Below are 25,740 nucleotides of genomic sequence, written 5' to 3'. Positions count from 1 at the left end.
GGGTTTTGATTTTTATTACAGGATGTTATTCCTTCACCGTGGAGGTCAATCGTGAACATTTGTTAAGTACGTATTTCATTATAAAAATTAGTACCTGCGGGATAATAATTTTACTAAGTATAAGTAATTTTAATAAGTAATGATTTAATAAGTAACGTCTTAATAACTTTTTTCGTTTCTTTTGACATTAAAATTCTTTGTCGGAATTGAAATTATATTAAGAAATGTATAAAGACAATAATGTTACATGTGATCCCTGTTTTAAATAAGTCTTAACTCAGCCGACTAATGTTTACATGTAATGTCAGGATGATTGCATACTTTATCTTCATTGTAAGAATACTTTAGTGCAGGGCATAATATTAATATTCTTTCCAAGGAAGTACAATATACTATAATATTTAGACTTATTGCTGAAGCTATAATTATAACTATTGGACTGCTAATATTTTTACCATTTTTATTCATATTGTGTTTACAATATTTTCTCATTTATATATAATATGTATGCGACTTATTTACATTACAAATATGCGTTCCATTTAGGTCTAAATAGACCTTCTCTGGTCAGACTTTAAACAGCCCGTGTATCAAAAGACCGACTGTTGTGTCTTTAAATATTATATGTACATATTATAATGTATATGCACAAATATTACTGGTGGTAGGACTTCTTGTGATTCCGCTTGGGTAGGTACCACCGCCCTGCCTATTTCTGACGTGAAGCAATAATCCGTTTCGGTTTGAAGGGCGGGGCAGCCATTATATCTCAAGGTGGGTGGCGCATTTACTTTGTAGATGTCTATGGGCTCCAGTAACCTAACACCAGGTGGGCTGTGAGCTCGTCCATCCATCTAAGCAATAAAATAAAAAAGTACATAAAAGTTCTCAACGACAACATTGCGATTGTCGGTTAAGGATAAAGCATATAGAACATCTTTCAATTTTCCGTATTGATATCGGTGTTTAAGTTTATAAAGACTGGAATAAGTTAATGGCCAGTCGGGTCGTATCGAGTGGCGTACTCAAGTTTTGTGAGATATATATTTCATTTTTCTAAGTAAATGTTTACTTCACGTGATCCTATTTTTATTTATTGCCTATATGTGTGGACGAGCTCACAGCCCACCTGGTGTTAAGTGGTTACTGGAACCCATAGACATCTACAACGTAAATGCGCCACCCACCTTGAGATATAAGTTCTAAGGTCTCAGTATAGTAACAACGGCTGCCCCACCGCATTACTGCTTCACGGCAGAAATAGGCGGGGCCGTGGTAACTACCCGTGCGGACTCACAAGAGGTCCTACCACCAGTAAAATGATCCTAAATGATTTCCGCCATAAAACCCGAAAAAAATTGTGATTTGCATAAGTAAGTACTGGTTTTAGGATTTTAAAGCAGCACAGATAACAAACAACTTTGTACATTAAATAAATATGAGACTTCAAATTCATATATCAAGTGGTATTCAGTTTGTGATATCTATAGGTTTCGGTAATCACCTAACACTCAGTGCGCCGTTAGCTCAATCACCCGTCTAGGCAATAAATATAAACAAAAACAAAAAAAAAGTATATTAAAAATTCGATTTATTTTTATTACAAAATACAAATATAAACAATTTTCACATCATCAAATAAGTTACGCTAAATTATTAACAATGAATAAAACCAATGTTTATGTCAAACTTTAATTTTGGCAAATCGTCGCTGTCAAATCAAAATCTGCTATGTGCAAAAACTCTATTTTGAATTAACGAGTAAATACATTTTCGTATAAAATTTTATATGAAGGTGAAATTTTAAGAACTATATCAAATGGAAGCTATAGATAAATATTAAAGCCATATAGACACAGAACAGTTTTTTTATACGGTAGATAGATAGGGCTGTGAACTATACGAAAAGGTCAAAAAGTAAAAATCTCAAAAAGTGCACATAGCAGATTTTGGTTGGACAACGATGAAATGCTACTTCCAACTACTTCAAAACGAGCATGGCTAATGTTGGGACCAACAGCATGAATGTTGGCAATACGGTAACAGCAGAGCCTCTGGCTGCTTTCAGAATCTCCTGTGCTCTGTCAGTTCCCCATTGCATGCTTGTTCTTGCCGAGTTTATAGCGTTTAGTCCAACGTTGAAGTTGGGTATCATGTTTTGGTTGGCCCGAAGCCAAGATTCCATCTGTAAGAAAATTCCAAATTAAGTCCTCAGTATAGAGCTTTTAATGATTAGATCTATTTACTCTTATAAATCGACTGACAAACTCGTGGACCACCTGGAGTAAAATGATGGCCAGAGCACTTTGCTATCACAACTTAAATGTCCTAACTAAAATCTGTGTTTAAATTCACGAAACAAAATTAATCACTTTTTTTATTGCCCAAGTAGGCAGACGATCATACGGCCCACCTGATGGTGAGTAGTTACCGTCGCTCATAAACGTCAACAATGCCAGGGGCAGAGCCAAGCCGCTGCCTACCACTAAACCTGCCTGCCTATCCCTATCACCAAAAATTAAGTAACTCACATCTTCGAGTCCTTCTTCGTTCAAATAGGAAGCCAAATTAGAAATAACGTTATCGAACCAAGCGGGGAGAACGACTCTGAAACAAAGTAAATAATAATTTGACTAAGGGATATGTATGACACCTGTTTCTGGCAGTTTAGCCGAGCCTCCGGCGCCGCCGCCGGCGTTGTCGTCACCAGTCGCGTCTAAACGTACCTCACCTGTTTCTGATCCACATCAGCCCGGACCCTTGTCCATACGTTATTCCCGTTCACATGTCGCAAGAAGAGAGTTGAATACAAGCAATTCTATTATTGATTATAATTAATTTCTATTGTTGTCAGGTTCCAAAATTAGTGTGGAGGAATGATATGTATGACACTGTTGTCCATGCTAATCGTCAGCAGGAATAAACCAGTACGCGCTCAGAGCGGTTGTTTGTTTTCTAAGTCACATACATCTCACTAAGGGTTGATCATACTTTAAAGAAGATCAAAATCTCAAATCTTTAGATCATATTATAGATATTGTGTAATAAGGTCTTACCCTTGTCTGATTTCCTCGAAGTTCTCCTTCAAGTACTGCAGGGCTACATTAGCGTTGGAACGGTCTCCCATATAGAAGAATGTGAGAGCATTCACTCTATCTTGAGCTTTGACATCGTCACTCAAAATCATGCTTAAGTATCTAAAAAGAAAAAGTTATTACAACGATCCTTTACTAAGGTTTATGGAGTTACCCTATACTAAAAAAATATACAGGGCTACTTTTCCAAAAATCTCAAGTAACATAGCTGACAAGAGTACTCCGAAAATGGTTTTTGATTTGGCTAATGATGGGAGAATTGTAACGCGCGTACCACCATCCTATTTCTGTGAAGTAGTAGTCATAGGTTTCGATTGAAGAATGAAACAATCAAATAATCTCAGGACTCAAGATGGGTGGCGGCATTCTATTGTGGTGAGTTTTCGGTAACCACTTCATTCAGCTAGAGATTAAAACAAAAAAGTTTTTGGAACCATATAGATTACAAGACGCTAGAAATAAGCGAGATGCTGATTACTTCTGAACTATCCCGGTATAGCTAGACAGGAATTATAGAGTTTAAACAATGGGTAGCTGGCTAATGATGAATGTAATCATTGTAACTTACTCCTGTCGAGCCTGGGGGTTCGTGGTGCACCCAAGAGATCTGAGCATAGCGACCTCGTCACCTTGGTTATTCGAGTTCTTTCTGCGCTCATATAGGAATCGCCACTCATTGTAACCACCTTCAAGGAGACCAGAGCAGAAAACATGGCGTCTCAGGTTAGGATTGACGCTAAAAATATAAATACATCCATCGCTTAGACTATCGTCCGAAGAAATACTTAAATACTAGGAGCCTGAAAAGAGTTAAAAATACGGTACTGCACACCCTGTACGCCAATAACAGATGGGTTTCCACCATCAAAGACAACAAAAAATCCGATCTCATTTACAACGTCTTAATGGAGAGGTGCACTAGATACTTCTTCTCCTTCGTCTATTAGCCCACAGATACAGCGTGGGTTTATTCGCATTTTAGCCTGTTTTGAATAGGTGACAGATGAGACATGAACAATTACACCGAAATACCCAAATGTCATTCAAGAAATGGTTAATTTAAACGGTAATCTAATCCGGACTTCATGTTACAAAAATCAAGGTTATCGGACAATTTAGACCGCTATCCATATATCACCCGTACGATTAAGTCATTATTTTATATGCCCAGAGTCACTTATCATCGTGATTTGTAATAGACGATAGTCACGCAAAATGTAACTAATCCATTTATCTTTTTAGGAAAATTGATCGAGTTTTAACCTACTTCAAATAAAAACAAGGAGGAGGTTTTTTGTGTGCAGCTAATGTTTTTGACATTGCGGAATGTTTGCAATAATTATAGATGTTTTTCAGTCATTTCATTTTTTTTATTTTTTTTATTGCTTAAATGGGTGGACGATCTCACAGCCCACCTGATGTTAAGTGGTTACTGGAGCCCATAGACATCTACAACGTAGACGCGCCACCCACCTTGAGATACAAGTTCTAAAGTCTCAGTATAGTTACAACGGCTACCCCACCCTTCAAACCGAAATGCATTAGTGCTTCACGGCAGAAACGGAAAGATAACAAGGGGTATCTACGCCCTATCCCCCCTATTATTCAAAGCCTTGTAACTGGTAAACAATGATCAGTTAACTGTCTGTGTATTTTGTGTTCTTATTTGTTTTTAACCAAGAGAAAGCTAAGTTCTTTAGTAGAAATCATACAAGAGTTTAGCTCTAGATAAAGTACATAATTTAAATCTATCGAAAGTCGCCTTGTTATTATCGTTATTCATTAGCCAATGCAACACCAATTTGTGATAACGAGATTTAATTGCAATAACCGCAGCCGTCGATAAGTAATTTACAAAGATTACCTGGTACCACTAGTCCTCAAAGCATTGAACTTCTGAATAGCATTAGAAATGCAACCATCATGCCCAATATTACACGCAAATGACAAAACGAAAAATCTATTCAAGGTCCTTGTGAGGGGTTCGCCGTCAACTACATCGTAACCAAGATCTGCAATGACTGCTTCTAGGAAGGTGTAGAGAATTGTCTGAAAGAAAAAGCAGTAGTTCTAGTAGGAGGGGTACTTTAACCGGGAAAAAACGTCCGTAACGTAAGATTTTTATTAGTAATGCACACAGTGTACGACTTAACTTTGTAATAATGTACAAATTAGTAATGCACACAGTGTACGACTTAACTTTGTAATAATGTATAAAAAATAACATAATTTTTTATCATTCATTGACCACGATCTCAGAGCGTTCGTTTGCGCAATACACTAACTCCTATGCAAACATGAATGAAGTGTACCACAATAAGTTCGCACGTTACCGAATGACAGTGGGTTGTTGCGAAACCACCAGTTTTATTTTCTTTATACCTCGAATAGAACTTAAAATTAATATTTTTATAATAAAGAACTTCGTTCCTATCCGGTGTCCCACGACACCACACATCTTTTTATTATTTGTTTTATCTATGTGTCTTATAATGAGTTTAAGCTCACTTGGGTTAATTCCAAACAGCTTAAGTGAGATTCCGTTATTCAAGACATGAAGATAAATTATTTGATGCGTTACAATGACGATGCCCAACTCAAGCCTATCGAATTGGAGCTCTTGACTTAAGGCTGACTACTTGAAAGTTACGACTATCATGTAACATATACAAAGTAAAAGATTTCAAGCTAAAATTTTCAGATTGTTTGAATTTGAATTAGCGCTTGTAGGCACGTAACAGTAAACACGGAACAGAAAATGTAACAAAAAGTAAAAACTTTTGACATTTTCTAATAGTTCTTTAAACTCATTCTCAGTATACGTTTTAATTAAAAATTCAATAGAAAATGAAAAAAAAATACATATATAATGGTTTTCTATTATAAATGATTAATGATAAACAAAACTTACATTAAATTCGGCCAACACATCAGGCATATGCAGAAATCGGTTCCTTAGCCAACCGAATCCAGTGACGGCCGGATACCAAACATAGTAACTGGTGTCTTTCTTGAGGAAGTCCAAAACACGAAAACCAAGATCGAAACTTAGCTTCTCTGATCTCATCAGCGCGAATACATCATCGACGATCTAATGAAAAATATACAAGTTAATTGTAATGTATTCTGAGATAAAGGTCAAGATTTATGCTCAGGGGTACTATTAAAAAGACATTCAAATTTCAACAAAGAAGTTTTTTTCATTGCTTAGATGGGTGGACGAGCACACAGCCCACCTGGTGTTAAGTGGTTACTGGAGCCCATAGACAGCTACAACGTAAATGCGCCACCCACCTTGAGATATAAAGTTCTAAGGTCTCTCAAGTATAGTTACAACGGCTGCCCCCCCTTCAAACCGAAACGCATTACTGCTCCACGGCGGAAATAGGCAGGGTGGTGGTACCTACTCGTGCGGACTCACAGTAGGTCCTACCACAAGTAATTACGCAATTATAATTTTGCGTATTTCGATTTTTATTACACGATGTTATTCCTTCGCCGTGGAAGTCAATCGTGAACGTTTGATGAGTACGTATTTCATTAGAAAAATTGGTACCCGCCTGCGGGATTCGAACACCGGTGCATCGCTCAACACGTATGCACCGGACGTCTTATCCTTTAGGCCACGTCGACTTCAATGTAGAGATAGCCAAAGACGCACCTGTGCTCTGTTCAAATGATGTATATTGGTATGATCTTCGCTTAAAGCATTAGCGAGACGTTCCCAGTTTTCTTGATTATAGTTCACTCTGTAGATGCCTGTCAACAAATAGGAGAAAAACGAGTTAATCGAGCATTTTATTGAACAGTTGTCCTTGTCCTCGAAAACTGTAAAGTGTTCCAGACGCTTGGAAATATTAAAAGGATAAAAACAAACGCGCCATTAAGCCGTTGGAATAGTATATTTACATACATTTAATTATAGCTATTTTTTTATATCTCCGTTGCTACAGAGATTAGTATGTTAGATTAGTCAGCTTAGGCTAGTCCTTGTGTCGAAAATACCATTTTTTACCACTAAGTATGGTATTACATTGTATGGCCTTGGAAGAAATTTTTACCTCAATTTTATTCTCGGTATTGAACTTGTATACAGTTCTGAATGGGATTCATAATAAATGAATAATGATAGGAGGAGAATGATAATAATGTATTGGGTGGCCCATCACAACAAGGATTTTGTAAGCATGGCCTTGGTTTTTTTTATTTAGGTTTAGTTTGAATGAGTCCATTGATGTCCCATCGGATTATTTCGTGGGTGAGTATACTTATAGGGTGACCCATACCCAGTACCGAATGGCTTTATTACTTTTATTGCCTTAGTAAGCAGAAGAGCATATGCCTAATGGTGAGTGGACACTGTTGCTCACGGACGTTAGGAGGGCCAAGGACATAGCCAAGCTGCTGCCTACCGCAATGATACGAATGATCGAATGATTGCATGCTTCAGTCAATATTGTAATCTCAAAGCCATTTCTTATCTAGACGTTACGACACCTACTTCAAACTAGAGTAGCTATATATATTTTGTTAGATAGAATTACCTTTTTGTTGTACATTAAAGATGACCCATTGGTTTCCAGGTGTTATACGTATTTCATCATTCTGAGCGGTCATTATGTGCAAAGGTCGCAGGGAGTTCCAGTTAGGGTTGCTACCAGTTGTGTAGGTCAACGGAATTGGCCAGATTTGATTAGTTTGTGTTGCACTGGTACTTATGAAGAAGCGCTCCTACAGATTTCACAGATATTACGGAAAATGAAATGAAATATTTAATCATGTACTGAATGTTTAAAATGCCCATTTAGAATTAGATGTAACGTGATGTGTGTAAATTTATGGAGACTTAAATAGTTTGAATCCTATATAATGATGATTTTCGGTATAGAAGAAATAGAGAAATTAACAGGACTTAGTGATATTAATTGTTATTTTCGCAACTTATACTTTCGGATAGGCGCAGCATGCGTTACCTGCTTAAGGCTGATAACTCCGGTTTCTGTATTGACTGCAACATCCAGAAGAGGAAATCCAGGCTCGTCAACCCAGTACTTCATGAATTCTTCAACGTCGAAAGTAGTTTCCAGTGTATTATCTTCGCGTACTGCTCTCACAAAAGCAGAATATAAATTTTCCGGCGAGGCGTACTCAAATGACCTACAATAGAAATCTTTTAATAGTCTATATTCTATACCTTTTGATTGATTCGGTGGAGCAGTAATTAGCGCCCTGACTTTTGCGTCGAGGGTCGTGGGTTCGATTCCCACTTCGGGCAAACATTGTGTGATGAACAAGTTTGTTTGCTCTTTTTCTGTTTGGTTATTATCTAATATGTATATGTTTAAATATTTATAAGTATGTTTATCAGTCTCTAGTACCCATAACACAGGAGTCCTAAATTGGGGACGGGTGATCATGCGTAATATGTTCCACCTTATTAAATTATTATTATACATAAGTGATGTTGTAAATGCGAATGATAGCTTTTTGTGCTTAAATTTTTATATTTACATTACCTATTTAAAACGCTATACGTATAATATATTAAACGTATATATTTGATATATATACAGTATATATCAAAAACAATCTTCCAAGTCTGGTGTAAAAAAAGCGAATTCATAACCTCATCCTTTATAGGAAGCACACACGTATGAATAATCAAATCACTTTTTTTATAATATACTAGCTGACCCGGCAGACTTCGTAGTGCCTCAATTTATACAAATAAATAAAATAAACTTGAAGCAAACAAAAGAAATCCGTCCGACGGGGGACACATCAAAGGAAAAACAAAAATTGTATTTTTTATTTAATTCCGAGCATTTTCATGTTTATATACCTTTTATACCTTCTCTGGACTTCCACAAATAAATCAAGACCAAAATTAGCCAAATCGGTCCAACCGTTCTCGAGTTTTAGCAAGACTAACGAAAGCAATTCGTTTATAATATAAATATATATATAGATGACTAAATTAGCTTAATGTTAAGTAATTACCGGAACAAATAGATATCATGACGTGAATGCTGACGCTGACCTTGCGACATGAGGTTGAACTTTGAATCATCTATACTAATATTATAAAGAGGAAAGATTTGTTTGTTTGTTTGTTTCGAATAGGCTCCGAAACTACTGGACCGATTTGAAAAATTATTTTTCCATTAGAAGCCGACATTGTCCCTGATGAACATAGGCTACTTTTTTTATTTATTTTTTTGGTTTCATGTGTGTTTTAATGTTTCCGAAGCGAAGCGAGGGCGGGTCGCTAGTATTAAATAAAAGGTCTTTATTATTTCAGGTTCCTCAGACTCAACGTATTACCGCTACTCAGAAGAAGAAATAGGCAGAATTGACCTACTGTTGCACGGTAGTAATATCTCCTACCACATGTAGGTACATATAAATTTTGTGAGTTCCACTTCCAGTACTTTGACTGAAATAGCCAAAGTGATTGGCTTGAAAGCTTGAACGATTGAAACTGGCCGGCCACACACCATCGCAATGACAATCGGTGTGGTACAAAAATACTGGAGTGGAGACGTCGTACTGGAAGTCGTAACGTGGGCAGAAAGCCAACGAGGTGGACTAATGACCTTGTCAAAGTGGTTGGTAGAGACTGGATGAGAAAGGCAAGAGACTGAAGAAAATGGGGTGCATTCGAAGAGACCTACACTCAGCATTGGGTGGACATGGGTTGAAGAAGAGAAGAGAGAGAAAGACTTCCAGTACCACTGTCGATCAAAATGCGTTAAACAACAAAATTTCCCATTGCTAAAACTCTGGATAAGCTTCTGAATAACTCACCTATCTATGAGGAAATAATTCAAAGCCTTCTTAAATGTATCTTCTGTAACCAAGTGCTTCATCATTAACAGGAAGGAAGCTCCTTTAGAATAACTGATTCCAGAAAAATGACCAGTGACTTGAGCTGGACTGTTCACGGTATGACGTAAAGCTCTGGTGGATGCAGAAGCGTCGGTGGATAATGCGCTTTGCATGTACATCAAGTTGAATTGATCAGCTAGTTCTAATTCGGGATCAACCTGTAAAATTGAATTGGCACCTTTATTTTAAGCCGTCATCTTCTAGCTAAAGTTCAACCTAATTCAATTACGTGTATAAAAGTAATGAGTAGTCAATATATTTTCTAATGCCCCAAAAAATTCGTCTTTGACATGGATTTAAGAACATGGTTTTTGAATCTCACTTTCACTCGAGTTCACTTGAAGCTCAGTGTCCAACAAATGTAAATGAATATACGTCGTAAATGACCACTAGGTAAGTATTTCATTTTCCTTTTGGTTTTACCTGAAAATCTTGGTCAATACTTACACCATCCATAGCGAAGTATTCAAAGTAGCTGGCAAAACCTTCGTTAATCCACACGTTATCCCACCACCTGGCCGTGATCAAGTTTCCGAACCACTTGTGAGCGAGTTCATGAGCGGTGATAGTTCCGATGTACATTTTGTCTAGTGCATTTGTTTCGCCTTGTTCGTAAAGGAGACGAACTTCTCTGTTTGAGAGAATTAATTCAAAAATTAATTTCCCCACATAAATCATAAATCTTTCGTCTAGGTTTTGGGATTAAAAACACCACAAAATCATAAAAAGTTTTATTTTTAAAACCAACACGATTCCATCACTTGAAATGAAATACTGCGCCATAAACAGGCCGAATGTAAAATTTAACTTATTATCTTTCTTATTAAAATCTCTTCTCTCTCTATAAAATATCTTATTAAAATCAATCTTATTAAAATATTTCTCAAAAATTTTGAGTAGTAACTCGTTGTTTTTGGATAATTATGTTATTTCCAACTTAAACCAACTAACCTGTAAGTAACCAAGCCCCAATTCTCAGTAGCTCCAGAAGCCCAAAACGGCGAAGCAATCTGATCGTTTTTCATAAAAGATTGCATACTATAATAATCGATATTCAAATATTCTTCTAACCACTTGGTTAGCGGGGGCCCGACTTCCAAGGCATATTCACCTTGACCTTTGGCGTTCGGTCTTGCAAGAATTCTATACGACCTCACAGGATCATTATTGTCAGCAATAACGGTGAATTCTTCACTTATATGGAATGTAACTAGATAGGCTGACATTCTGGGAGTAGTGTGAAAGATTTCTTTAACGCGGTCGCCAATTCTGTAATAATTATAAACCCTTAAAAATTGTGTCAAAATAAAATATAAAGGCTTCCTAGTAGAAACTGGCTTTTCTCAATCGAAACAAGGCTGATGTTTTGGAAATATCTAAGAATGCATTGATGCGCCTCATACACTGGGAAGGCAGTAATTTTCCAAAATAGGCTCGCATTTATTATTATTAAAAATTATTCAAAACATAATTACGTTTGTTCTCAGAAATATTTATGTCCGATTAACAATTAAATTTTGGAAAACGTAATACATATTTTGTGTAAGCACACCAAGGTTAAGATCTTTCAGAAATTCATTTTTGTAATAGAAGATGACGATTGTCCCCCTAGATCATCAACTGGGTGCCGAGCGTCATCATTAACTATTCACTTCTCGCCTTCCGGTGAGACAGGGATTTTTCTTTCGACTTGTTCGGGCACTAAGACAATCTTGACTCACTCGTGGACACTAACACAGATAATAATATTATTTATGTTTAAGAACAATAAAACTTACGGTATGGTCTGCCTGATTGGCATGTTGGAATAAGTCTCGGTGAAATGAGCAGGTCTGTTGACGATGATATTGAAAGTAGACTTAAAGCCGGGCTCGTCGAAGCTCGGGAATGCTTGTCTGGCGTTTGTTGGCTGTAAGTGTGTTGCCGCGTACCAACTACAGGACAAAAAAGATGGTGGATTTGAAAAAGATATTAAGAGTGCTCTTTTAGTCGAGCCGTGAATGGTATAGCCCAGACGTCATCTATCTTTATCGGAAATAAACAAAAATCTGCTAACAAACATTTTTAATATTTTTTGGGTTCGTAACGGCACTAGGAGCAACATTTTAAGAATAAAAGTTAATGTAAGGTTTCCTTGAATTTTTTAATTGCTGGTCTACAAAACATAGCGTCGAATTATAAACCTCCCCTTAACACTACATTAAAAAAGTTTATTAAAAGTTTAAAAACAAGAGGTTTAAATATCTATATCGCATGTAATTACGAAGACATTTCAACTGTCAGTTGTAATTAAACAAGAGAATATTATTATGATTGTTACAATGGTTCAAGGATTATTTTAAGTAGCATATTTATTGGCGATGAAAAAGAACATACTTTATATAATTGCTAATGCCAATTAATTAACCCGAACCATATCTATCTATTATCTACGCGACTTTATTGATGAGTTGTGATTACTTTTATATTATCATAAGTTAAAATTATTGGGAATAATTATAATTTTGATCAATAAAGTACCGAAGTTTTATCCTGTCTTATCTGATTTACTTAATGTCTATTTCTAGGAAGGTATTACTATAGTAATATAACAATCAACAATAAATGATTTTTATTTCTAATAAATTTTCATGATTGATTGATTGTATGATTTTTTTATGTGCGACGCCAGATACAAGATAGAGCATTTGCGACTTTTTTTTTAATTTGAAGCATGCAAAGCGCGCTCATACTATCTTCAAAGTATTTCTATATTGATGATTATTATTGTTAATATTAGTGAATGCATATCTGATATTCTCAGGCAAAAAACATTTATATCACGGATATTTCACGATAACTTTTATTGCTACTTACCCAGTATATAATGCCTAGAAAGCTTCAAACCCTTCGATAATGAGGTATCACGAAAAATTTACTTTAAAAAGTGTTACAAACGCTAATTAGAACTTTATTTACTAATGTGCTACGCAGAATCAATTCCTTTATATATTATATGTAATCATTAAATTAAAATACATATTAGGGGGTTATTTTTCGAACTACGATTGTTAGAACGGACTGAAAACCACATTAAAAAAGCTACTTACTGCAATTTTCCATCATCACCGATGTAATTCCCTCTGAATACTCCTCGAGAAAGTGGGGTTTCGTTGATGTTACCAATATATTCGATAGTCAATATGTAAATTTGACCGTTGACTAAAGTAACGCCTTCAGCAAGATTAATCTTCAAAAAGTGGTAAGCTCTTATGCGTTCAAACGGGTTCCTCGTATTCAAGCGAATCGGAACTCCATCAGTATTGGTCAGACTGACTGCGACGATGTGTCGAACGTTCTCTTGAATGATGAGTGCATTCAGATTGTCTTTTACAGCCTGCAAGGTACAAAACAAATTAAAACACACTACTCAACTACAATGATTTCATGCTTCTCAACTTAATTCTTAAACCACTGCTTTTTTGGCCATAAATTTCTAACTGAAGAACTTGCATTTATCTAGCTAACGTAATGTAGAGATGCATCCTTAAGAATCAATCAAATCAATATCAATATGATGTACCAGTTTTAGGAGTACTAGCATGAAACTGATGGAATGGAGCACGTCACGGTTGTCATTCACGGAGCATGTGGCACATGAAAAATTTAATAGCTGCATCACTGCAGCCACTATATTATCACTGATGATGTAGCCAAATATTTCAGATTAGAAATGTCCAAAACTAAAAATCGTTGGAGATATTCTCTATTTGTTGGTTTTAAAAACACAATGAAACTTTTCAGATGCTATACATATTCAAGTTAAGAAGTTTTCAATTTTGATTTTAATGTACCACCACTACTTACCCTAAGCCGAATCGTGGCAATACCATCAAAGGTAAATGCTTCATCAGTCTGTGTTGCTTCAAAATAAGGAGTGATCTCCACGTCAAAATGTATGGGATCTAAATCTTCGGGCACTCGATAAATAGTTTCATCAACATTACTTCGATTGACTGGTTCGTCTGTGTCCAGTGGGAAATCAGTTCTGACAAGAGCCAAAGCGGCCAGAAGGCAGAATTTTGTCAGATGATGCATGACGCTAGAAATTTTAAAAGTGACAATTGGTTACCTATATCGTGTATTGTTATGACTTTAATTACGTTTTTAAACCACATAACAAATCTAACTAAGAAATCATATTTCTGTATTAAAAAGTGAATCTAGATCAACTTAAGATTGAATATTAATTTCAACACACCTGCTTCGGTTCGATTACACCATGCAAAATGAATGTATTTGAACTAAGCGAACTTGTATTTTATCAAATAGGTATATTTTTTATTACGGAATAATAAACATTATCAAAAGGATTATCTCATAATTGAGCGATAGAATTTATCAATATAATTTAGTTATTTAAGATAAGCATAAATGCAAGTAATTATAATATCAGTGTCCTTTAAGATACGAGGAAGTTTTTTTCTTTAAAGGTATTTGACGTATTATTTGTTCACAGCATATCAGTCTTCTACAAACTCTTCAATTATGCTGCAGTAAGGAAAAGTATGTGAGAAGACACTAATCATCATCACTTTTTGTAAGATACTTTAGTGATGATAGCATATTAGAATCATCAGTATATGTCAACAGTTAAAGATACTATAAAACCTATAAAAATAAATTATATAAATTGATGTATTTTAAACCGCTTCCTTTTTAATCGTTTTAAAAATAAAAATAATGATTGTATAAGACAATAACAAATTTGTAACATATGAATAGATTGTATACAACATACATTTCACATTCAGCTTCAAGATAGCTTTAAAAATTAAGTATTCCATAATACACGTCCCCAAGTTATATTAGATAGAGACAAAAACATCCAATATACGCAATACTCGATTTCCAAATAAAAATACTCGACCAAGACGAATTTCTTTCCTTGGTATAGATAATAAGGGATGCTAACTAACAGTAATTAAATGTAGTTAAATTGGACATAATGTTAAGTCAGAGTAAGGAACGGTCTTTGGCACGAATGAAAGTAAAAATTTCATCATAAAATAGTTTATTAAAATTAATGAAGTAACATTTTGTTTTACATTATTAAAGCAAACAGTGTAGTTATAGCCAATAATGCAGCAGACGTCACAACTGCGGTTGCACTGTCCCGTGCAGCAGCTAATAACATTTCGGCATTAGCAGTGCCCCAAGCAATGTTACTCCGAGCCGAATTAATTGCTGAGAGCGCACTATTGTACTGCGGTATGTTGGTCTGTGTGGAACGTAGCCAAGTTTCATACTGTAAATTAAAATTTAAGGTAACGTTAAGTGGGGAACTGTATGAATCTTTGATTAAGGATTTTAGCAGGCATTTTGGTAGATAGCGTCAGGTTTTGTAGATCAGTATCAAGTCCAGAATTTTGCTCGGTACCCAGGAAGCATATGAAATCTGGTTAAAGGCCAACGGTTTGATAAAAATATAATATTATTAGTTCCTTGACTAGAACACTATTGCAAAACCCATGCAAAAAAACTTTTGGAGATAAAGAGTAGAGGATTAGGAAAATAAACTGTTTTATCGCCTTTCTAGGCAGATGAGCATACGGCAAATTTGATGGTAAGCATATAGTTATCATCGCTCAAGGGAATCGGTAATACCAGAGGTATAACCAAGCCACTGCCTGCTATTGAGGACTCTCCTCTAAGTTTGTTTGAAGAAGGAAATGTCATAGCCCTCAGGAAACGCCTTGGAGGGGAGTGAGTTCCAGAGCCAGAGTGAAAAATTTAAAATGAAATATCAAGTGTATCTTACTTCGTCTAGACCTGATTCATCAAGGTAAGCAGCGAGATTAGACAAAGCTGTATGCACTGGAGTTGGTGGAGCGTCTTCAATGTATCTGAAAATAATTTTACAATCATCATTTTAGAAACACTTATGTGCCATGGTATAAATTAAAGCAGAGACGAAATCAATTGAAGAATACGATGAAGAAGAGAAATCTCATCTTCAATCTTCATACGGTGGTGTGGTGTACGTTCCGGTGAATACATACTAGTAACCTCGAGGGGTTATTCTATATTCACCGAGCTAGTAGGTGAGCTCACGGGGCTCAAATCGGGAGTGTTGCTAACACTGACCCTAACAAGAGCAGTGCTTCGCAGAATCTACTACCGGGTCGGAAACGCGACCCACTGAGAAGATCCGGTGAGAAACTCAGTGAGCGATATATGTAGTAGTGTATCGGCACCTTGATAACTATACCAGAAATTGTATTAATTTTTTTTACTAAATTATTATACTTAAAACTTCATATGCTTAACGCTACACTTAATATAATACATGTCAGTTTCAGGTGCAAACAGCTGCTCAAAATACAATATTAACTAATAAGGGCTTTGATGAATTTGACTTACGCCGTTCTTATAGCAGCAATATTGTTCTTCACGAACTGGAGAACCGTGTTAGCGTTCTCTTGGTTACCGAGCAGAGCGTAGTTGAAGGAAGTAGCTTTATCGTGCGATCTCACCTCCCTAGTCAAGGTCAACTGCAAGTATCTAAACAAAAAAGTTCAAAAAAATCTTTGTTTTATAAAGAATCATAGTGCGTAGAGGTCAGGCGTGCTAGCTTAGGGAATAGAATAGCCATAATTCCAATGCAATTCTGAGCTATGTTTTATGTCGAGAATTAATTCTTGTTACGGTATCACATGGATTCCTGAGATCGTTAGGTACAAACTTGATGTTATGTACAGCATAGTCATGTTTAGAAAGTGAAATAATATTGAACTAGTTCGAGAGTGAAGGGGGAGAGGACAGCTTCACTGTTCCTTAATCACTACCCGTGACAATGGCCGGTAATGGTAGTTCAATAGATACCCTCACGATGGTGTTCCGCGTTGCTTCCATATCCATATCCATACCAAATCCATATCCACCAGCGTTAAGAGATGGAAACTTGAATATACTTCACTACTTTCTTTCTTTGAAAATAAAATAAAAAAAACAAATTTGATTGTTATTAACTTAAACAATTTTATCATACCGAGTCAATAATTGAGAATCTTTAGAAGCTCCCAATCCTCTGAGCATTTCTAGCTGATCGTTAGCAAAGTTCGATTGTCGAAAACGGTTTAGTAAGTATTCGAAATCTGAACTGTCTCCCTCTCTCATGCCAGTCATATAGACGTTACGACGTATCTGAGGACTAACCCTGGAATCAAATAATTGGGAGAAAATGAGATGTGAAATTAGGATCATGTTTAATTCAATTGATCTAAAGCACAGACTTGCAGGTTCTCTTCGAAGAATGACCCATTGTTTATTCCTATTCAACTATCCTGTATACTTCCTATTTCAAAAAGTATTCTTCGGTTAATCTCAACCTTGTTGTAGACAATAGAAAAGCATCAAATCCGAATTTCCTTCTAATTAAATTTTGGAATTATATTTGGAATTTTGGGAGAATTAAACTGGCAGAAACGTGCACGCGTTCAGACATTACGGACAATTGTTAAAGTTAACCTATACTGACGAATAATTTGGAACTTCTAAATCTAAGCATTATTTTATTTCTCTTAGCCAAACTAGTTTTGGAAACAGTTTTTGTAGTAGGATATAATACAAGACCTGGTTTTACATAATGCAATGCAACATAAGGTTGGTGAGTCAAACTTTAATCTATCAACTATAGAGAGGGCAGGCCAAGAAAAAGAAAGACCCACTAATTCAAAAACAAAATTATCAAATTATTTTTACAAAAAAGCAGTAAAAAATACTTTTACCATTTACCACTTCTCATTTCTCTGAATTTGTCGTACGATTCTTGGATGCACTTTGTGTGTCCAAGGTTGCAAGCGAATTGTAGTACAGTTTGTCTTGCCATACTCGTTGTAGGAGGCTCATTAGCCGCGGCATCAAAGCCATAAGTATTAATGACTGTTTCCATTAATTCCAGAATGTAAGCCTAGAACACAAGGAATTGTCAGTTTCTGTGATAAAATAAGTGAATTTATTCAAGCTTTGCTCTTTTATTATTATCTTTTGAATACTTTCAAGTGGAACCAGCTGAAACGTAGCTAGAGAGATCGGCTTATGAGGTTAATACTAAGTCAGGTCGAAGAAATTGTACTTAAGTTTCAATCCCCGTCGATAAGATTTCTTTGGGAATTGGAATTTTAGGCCGCACTCACGTCAAACGTAGCTTGATCTGGTAAATGTCTGAGTCTATTTCTCAACCAAGTGTAGCCAGTGATGGCTGCATCCCACACGTGGTAATTAGATTCACTGCGCAAGAAGCGAAGGATTTTGAAACCAAAACTGTAAGTCATTCTGCCCGACCTCATGAGGGCGAAGATGTCATCCACAATCTGAAATTTGAAAACTTTGTTCAGGCGCTTTGTTGAAAAAAATACAATAAATGTAACAAGAAAAAAGAACTCTTCGTGATTGTCATATAAATTGATATGTCTTTTCATGCTGTTTTTTTTCATGATTTTAACTTATTTAATCACCTTGTAACCTAAATCACGTTTCGATGCGTAGCTGAAATACAATAAACTTTAAAATTTACCATTACTTTCATCATAAGATACTAGAATTTAAGAATGAACTATATATAAATTAGTTATTATTACCTCAGCTCTATTTAGATGATGAATAGACTCTCTTTCGTTAAGCAAAGCATCTGCTATCAAATTCCATGTTGTATCATCATATGTAACTCTATAATGTCCTGTATTTAAAAGTATATATATTAAAATCACTTCTAAGCCCTGCCATATGATGTATGCTGCTTATTTCAGTAGTGACTCCTTCTAATTTAAGATTTGCTTACAGATTTCGTGGAAGTTTTTATGATTTATATTATGAATATTCACGATCAGCTGCCCGTTAATAAAGTACATATTTACATTCATATGGTGACCTATGGATCCCTTGAAATTGCTTGCACCTCTGTCACAGCAATCCAATAAATTTCGGGCAAGTTACCATAGATATCTTTCGATAAGCTTATTTCTTAAAGTAAATACGACAGCTAGTGAAAGATTGAATATAATAATTGGTGGAATCTTTATACTCATCATCCTCTTACCGTGTTGAAGATTGTTGAAGATAACCCACTCTCCTTTAACTCCAACATTGAAAGCATCAGTCTTAGTGGTCATTATATGGACCGGTCGGACGTTGTCAAAGTTATTATTGCTTTTACTACTATATGTGATAGGAATTGGATATATATGGTCTGTCGGGGTAGCAGATGCACTCAAGAAGAATCGTTCCTGAAACCAAATGCATTGTGAATTTAGAGACCATATAACATATTCCTTAAGTACAATACTCAAAAAACGCTATTGCCTATTCTCCGAGAATAAAATTCCTCCATCCCCAAGATCCTCTGAAAATTTAAGATAACTAAAAACTTTATTAAGACATAATTATTATAAATACCATACTATGCCAATTTACCTGACTGAGAGTAATAGTTCCGTCACCATGGTCAACCGTAACCGTCAGCAACGGATATCCGGGTTCGTTGACCCAAATGCGGTAGTACTCTTCAAAGTTAAAATTGGAATATTGAGACACACTTCCGTCTTCTATTATAGCTTGATTGAAAGCTTTCAATAAGTCGTATTGATCCGTTGGTTCGAAAGCGCTGTAATAAAAAAGGTATTTATCCAAATCATATCTAACCCGAGAAGACTCGAGAGCTTATATGTACGTGTGTACATACATAACTGGGGCTTTCAATCACTTTCTCGCTAGAATATTCAAAGACAATATGCAGTCTCTTCAATTCTAGGCAGTTTCAAGTTTGTAGGTACGTGAAGAATGTTTTGCAGAAAACACATGATAAAACCTTTTTGTATCTCATACAAATGTTTATGAACTCGGGCTATGAAAAACCATATTATTATATCATCCATGTAACATCCAGCAAATACAACGAGCTACAGTAAAAGGAACCTCACTTATTAATCAAGAAGTAACGGCAAGCTTTTCGGAAAGTCTCATCGGTGATGATGTCAGCAGTCATCCTGAGGAATACGGCGCCCTTAGAGTAACTGATGGTTCCAAAGTGGCCGGTGACTTGGGCTGGTGTGTTTACGTCATGGTTCAGAGGCACGGTGCTGACGCCAGAGTCGAACGATAGCGATGACGAAACGTAGCGGGCGTTAAAGTGCTCATGATGCTCATACTCGGGAAACATCTATAAACAAAAAAAAACCACATGTGGCACTCGGGGACTGCTGAGCTAAAGCTATTGCATAGCATTTTTTATCAACTTGTGCAATTACAATTAGACAATAATTATAATTATTTATTATTAAAACAATAATAAAATAAGACCACGCTATATTTATAAACATTAACAAAAGCAAAACATTAACTGTCCCCTTCACACTCATAAGCTAGACCGCGCAAGAGAGATATGGGCAGACTTTTCATGATGCGCATGCAGTGCGAGGTCACGGCGCGCGCTTATTCACAAACACTACACAAGCGCAACGTGTGAATGTGTTGAACGCGAGCTACATGGTAGCCGGAGTGGGGGTGTTAGGTTTTATTTTCGTTACGGAATTTCTTGATTCAGTCGCCGCGCTCAAAGCCCGCGATAAAAGCTATACCATAGCTTAAAAATTAATTCACAAATAATATTATAGTAACGGCAAATTGAATTTCAAAGGCTATCGTTCTATCGCAAATTTAATTAATGCGAACTGTTTGGCATTTCAAATGTATTCTAAAGTTATATAATTAGTTATTATCTTGGAACAATGAAAATTCTTGGCTGTTACTATGTATAAGTGAAAAAAAATCATACTTAGCCTTTCCCTGTATCGCTCTGTATAGAAAGAAGAGAATCGAAGAAGAGAATCAAAATGAATTGCTAATTGATCAAAATAATAAATGTAATGAGAGTGGTGTAGGGAAATCATAAAACAACATTATTGAAAGTATTTCTTTTGACCTAGTGTCTCACATATGAGGGTTGATGTTCAATTTGTCGGGCTGTAGATTCAAGTAACAACGTTTCGTTGAATTAGAATAGAATTTCAATTAGATTATATTTTTAGATAGATTAGATAGATATATTATTAGATAGAATTTAATCAATTAGAATAACAAAATGTTTCATGAATTGAAGTTAATTGGTGTTTCCCGAGCGCTATGACATGTTCTTATTCAAACGAGGCTCGTGGAGAGTACTTCACGGTAAACAGCGGCTTTAACCTCCCCTGGCATTGTTGAAGTTCATGGGAGACGGTAACCACTTACTATCAGGTGAGCCGTGTGCTCGTCTGCCTACAATGGGTAATAAAAAAAACGCGGATACGTTTTAACGTAAATTTTTTGCGTTGGAGTTAATTAATAAACTATTAACTATTAATTAATAAATAATGCTGAATACCTGAGAGGTGGGAATGTACCCGAAGTAACTGGCAAAGCCTTCGTTGATCCAAGTGTTGCTCCACCAGTAACATGTGATCAGGTTACCGAACCATTTGTGCGCGAGCTCGTGGGAGACCAACGTGGCAGCGTAATGCTCCACGGACATGACGGTTTCACGAGGATCAATGATGAGGTAGAGTTCCCTTAAATCAGTTATGCCGTTACTTGTGACCTAATTTTTGTGGCGTAGACGTGGAAAAGGAGCCGATGAGCTCATGACCACCAGCTCACTCCATATTAAATAGATCTCAAAGACATGACTCTTTACTGGTGGTAAGACCTCTTGTGAGTCCACACGGGTAGGTACCACCACCCCACCTATTTCTGCCGTGAAGCAGTAATGCGTTTCGGTTTGAAGAGGGGGGGGTAGCCGTTGTAACTATACTGAGACCTTAGAATTTATATCTCAAGGGGGGTGGCGCATTTACGTTGTAGATGTCTATGGGCTCCAGTAACCACTTAACACCAGGTGGGCTGTGAGCTCGTCTACCCATCTAAGCAATAAAAAAAAAAGTTCAATTAATACGACATATGTAAAAATATTTTTCAGCATAACGATTGTTTTATTTAATGTTGAAACAGTCTGCGTATCGTCTGACTCACTAGGATTTGAGTTGGTCACAGATACTCAAGAACATGAGCAGTGCCAGGGTGCAACTTAACTTCTGTTCACTGCACAGGAGTCTTTACAATCCTTGTTTAAAGAAATATTTTATATCATTGTAGAACAGAACGTGAGTAACACGTGGTACGTGAGAAATGAGATTTTTGGAATTGTGGATGAATACAGTATTTTCGAAGTTGGAGCAGACTCCAGTGATGACAGGTGCAAATAACTAGTAAATTGGAGATAATTTAATGATCTCATGCAATCGTTCAAAGCTTCTTCTTCCTATTCGTACACTCTTGACAGAGTGATCATGGTCATGCATCAGTCGGATCCTGCGATACCATGAAATATGCGCCATGAAATAAGTTTTGAGTTTAGGTCATTCGTACTTATATTCAAATGGTTTAAGTTTGCCCTATGCAATGCATTATTCTTACAATTTCGATATGTCCTCTAGTGAATCATGATAGAGGTATGGGATGTAAGGTAAGATATCGTGAGGTCCTCTCATGTAATAAAATTTATTTATTGGATTTGTTATCTTAAGAAGTAAACAAGCTTACCTATAACTGACCATTCCCCAATTTTCTGTGCCAGCCGAAGCCCAATCAGGGGAAGAAATATGATCATTGAGCAGATTTGGATGCAGCGTTGAGTACGGAATCCCGAAATATTCATCATAGTATCTGGTCATACGGACTGCTAGTTCCAATGCGTGGTCGGCAAGACCTGCTGTGTTGGACCGGCCAATGATCCTTACAGGCGGAGTGAAGGAAGTGTCCTCGGCCAATACTTGGAAAGTTTCGCTAACAAGAAACGTAACCAGGTACGAAGACATTTTTGGTGTCGCCAGAAAATTGCTTCGAATGCGATCAGCTTCTTCACTAAAAAAATGTTTTTGGATATTAAGGTTAAATAAATCCATTTTTAATTAAGCCATGTATAAGGTTTTCGTTTTTAAATTTAACTAAAATAAAAATTAAATGATTTTTAGTTAAGCATAATGAAATCAAAAAATATTCCTTATTAACCTGAAAACAAAGCCTTCAATTTTCACCAAAAAGTTACAAAACATTCGATGGCTAGACTATCAACATCAGAACGTGAAGCCTCAATTTGGCCAAAGCTATAAGCCGGTACATAAGAGTACACCGGTATTCCAAACCTTTTAAGCTACGGTGACGGACTTGAATGCTCAGACTGTAAAGCACTGTAGAGTCTAAAGATCTTAAATATCAAAGACTCACAACCTAAAAGTTTCGACGCCAGTGTTTGAGAACGTGCCGGTGTAGGATTTTGGCTTCGAGACGTGGAGTTTGAAGACTGACTTGAACAGTGGCTCGTCCCAGCATGGGAATGCCTGTCTCGCATTATACGGCTGGAAATGTGTTGTCGCGTAGATCCTGTTGAGAAGCCAAAACTGTCTGTAGTAAGCTTTGTATTTGAAACACTATTAAAATCTCAAGTGTTGCGTGAAGTTAAAAGAACAATAATAGATGCTATTTCAATTTAAGCGTTGTATAATTTAAGAACAGATATATTATAACAAAAACTGTAATAACAGCTACTGATTAGTCAGTCAAATTGGATGAATAACAAAAGAAATGCTTGAGTATTTTGTTCAAGAACATTGTCCTAGAATAAATATTCAATTATCATACCTTTCTGTACCATCGTTGTCGATGTACCATCCCCTCCAAATACCCCTCTTCATTGGGCCTTCGTTCATTGTGCTAGAATATTCAATATACAAAGAGTATTTCTGTCCAACAACAAGGGGTTCGTTCAAATTAATTTTTAGGAAATGATACTGAGGCTCCAGTGTGAAAGGCTCCCTTGTATTAACTGGGAATGGTGCGCCACCTTCCGTTAGCACAGAAACAGCGTTGATGCTGTCCACGTTTGAATGTAGAACAATTTGAGTCACGCCTTCTGCTACTGCCTAAAATTAAATTAATCTTGAAAAAGCCGTATAAATACAAAAAAAATAATCTTATAAAATAGTTAAGAAAGAGTCACATACCTCTATAATGATGGTCTCTCTACCATCATAACTGAAGGGCCTGTCTGTTCTTTCAGCGAAGTACAAATCTAAATAAATATCGTATTCCAATGGTTTAACTGTCTCTGGTAATCTATAAACCTGTTCAATGCTTCTCGTTGTATTGTCAGTTATGGGGATTGGTTCGAAATCTCTGTGCCATGCTGGGTGGTCAGCCGATGTTAGGCCGAAAATCGCCAAACACAGTAGTAAAAGCTTGGACATATTTGCTGTAAAGACATGGAAATAATAAAGATGGTGTTGTGTTTAAGGATGAATTCAGGTAGTTACGAGAGTCCATTTACTAAAATCCAAGATTCACGAGTATTGACAATATTTTATATTGTTCTAGATCAGCAGTAATCAGTAATAGGAGCCTATGGTGAAAACTACTTGGCTTTAAGCTGGAATCACTTTTAAAACTGGAATCACACTGATTTGCAGTTGCAACAAGCCTTACTACCAAAAGTGCTGATAGTGGCTACCATTGAAAAAACGCTGCCATCCTCCGAATGATCCCCCAATCACCTAGTACAGAATCCAAGGATAGAGACGGAGTAAGCCATTCTAGGCCAATCCACAGAGCCCAATTATTATAAGTCTGGGTGTTTAAAATTTAATAAGTTTAAAAGTATATAAATATAATAAACTAGTGACCCGCCCTCGCTTCGCTTCGGAAACATTAAAACACACATGAAACAAAAAAATAAAAAATAAAAAAATAGCCTATGTTCATCAGGGACAATGTCGGCTTCTAATGGAAAAAGAATTTTTCAAATCGGTCCAGTAGTTTCGGAGCCTATTCGAAACAAACAAACAAACAAATCTTTCCTCTTTATAATATTAGTATAGATTAGTAGTTATTAACAGAAAGTTTTCCAAATGTATAATATAAAATTAAAAATTGAAAAATATTGAGGATTGATTCTGTAAATCCGAAAATTAATCCAAAAATATGCCTTTCTTGAGTTTTTTTAAGGTTCAAATATTTTTCTTACATCTTAAATTTTCTTTTAGAAGTAATTTAGGGTTCAAATAAATTTCATATAATTTCCTCAATTTTAAAAGCCCACTACATACCAGATAACAAATATGTCCTTTGTTCAGTTTAGATCGTGATAAAGTGACTATTAAAACGTTATTCAACGTAGAAAACAGTAAATTTGATCATAAATGGATTGCAGAAAGATACCAAATTACCGTATCATATCTTTGGTAATTATGATTAATATCAATTTTATAACCTTAAGATAATCTAACAAATACCAACGGCTAAAACTTCTGAAGTAAAGCTCTAGCGGAATAAAAATGTATCCGGGTTTTTGGGACATAGTTCGTAACGAAATTCAAATTTAAGCTCTAATAATGTCCATCTTTTTATCATCTATCTCGCCGGATCGGAAGTGGGTCGTGATTCCGGTCCGGTGATAGATTCTGCGAAGCATCGCTCTTGTCAAGCAAATTTTGATAGATCTATCCAGTAATATCATCTGCCATTGTGTGAATAGCAACTGAGGGATAACTTCTTAGCGAATAGGTAAGGAAAAAAATACTTGTTTACTCCCAAAGCCATCAAAAGCATAGATTTGTGTGAATGGTCAGAGGAGAGAATGACCTGTTCGCAATGGCGCCACGATTCCAAGGTTCCCTTTGACCTTTTGACG

The 25,740-nt window shown here is 36.1% G+C and overlaps 1 protein-coding gene across 1 annotated transcript; it reads right to left on the bottom strand.

Moving 5' to 3' along the window:
* Nucleotides 1–1,574: 1,574 nt before the first annotated feature.
* LOC101744250 (uncharacterized) lies at nt 1,575–25,303 on the bottom strand. Its single transcript, XM_038013027.2, has 31 exons — nt 25,157–25,303; nt 24,059–24,306; nt 23,697–23,977; nt 23,283–23,438; nt 22,599–22,919; nt 21,385–21,568; nt 19,943–20,181; nt 19,437–19,626; nt 19,063–19,249; nt 18,605–18,702; nt 18,161–18,337; nt 17,753–17,934; nt 17,014–17,181; nt 16,386–16,526; nt 15,784–15,868; nt 15,068–15,270; nt 13,830–14,064; nt 13,073–13,359; nt 11,762–11,917; nt 10,935–11,252; nt 10,431–10,614; nt 9,903–10,141; nt 8,069–8,252; nt 7,640–7,826; nt 6,757–6,854; nt 6,007–6,186; nt 4,960–5,144; nt 3,664–3,831; nt 3,057–3,197; nt 2,532–2,607; nt 1,575–2,185 (listed from the first exon to the last, which is right to left on the bottom strand). The coding sequence occupies exons 2-31, from the start codon at nt 24,299–24,301 to the stop codon at nt 1,982–1,984; spliced, it is 5,697 nt and encodes a 1,898-aa protein (XP_037868955.1). The 5' UTR covers nt 24,302–24,306; nt 25,157–25,303; the 3' UTR covers nt 1,575–1,981.
* Nucleotides 25,304–25,740: the final 437 nt, after the last annotated feature.

This window comes from Bombyx mori, chromosome 9 (genome assembly GCF_030269925.1).
Source record: "Bombyx mori chromosome 9, ASM3026992v2".
In the NCBI taxonomy this organism is placed as follows: Eukaryota; Metazoa; Arthropoda; class Insecta; order Lepidoptera; family Bombycidae; genus Bombyx; species Bombyx mori.
The sequence above is the reverse complement of the archived record's forward strand: the minus strand, read 5'-3'. Positions and strand labels throughout refer to the sequence as shown.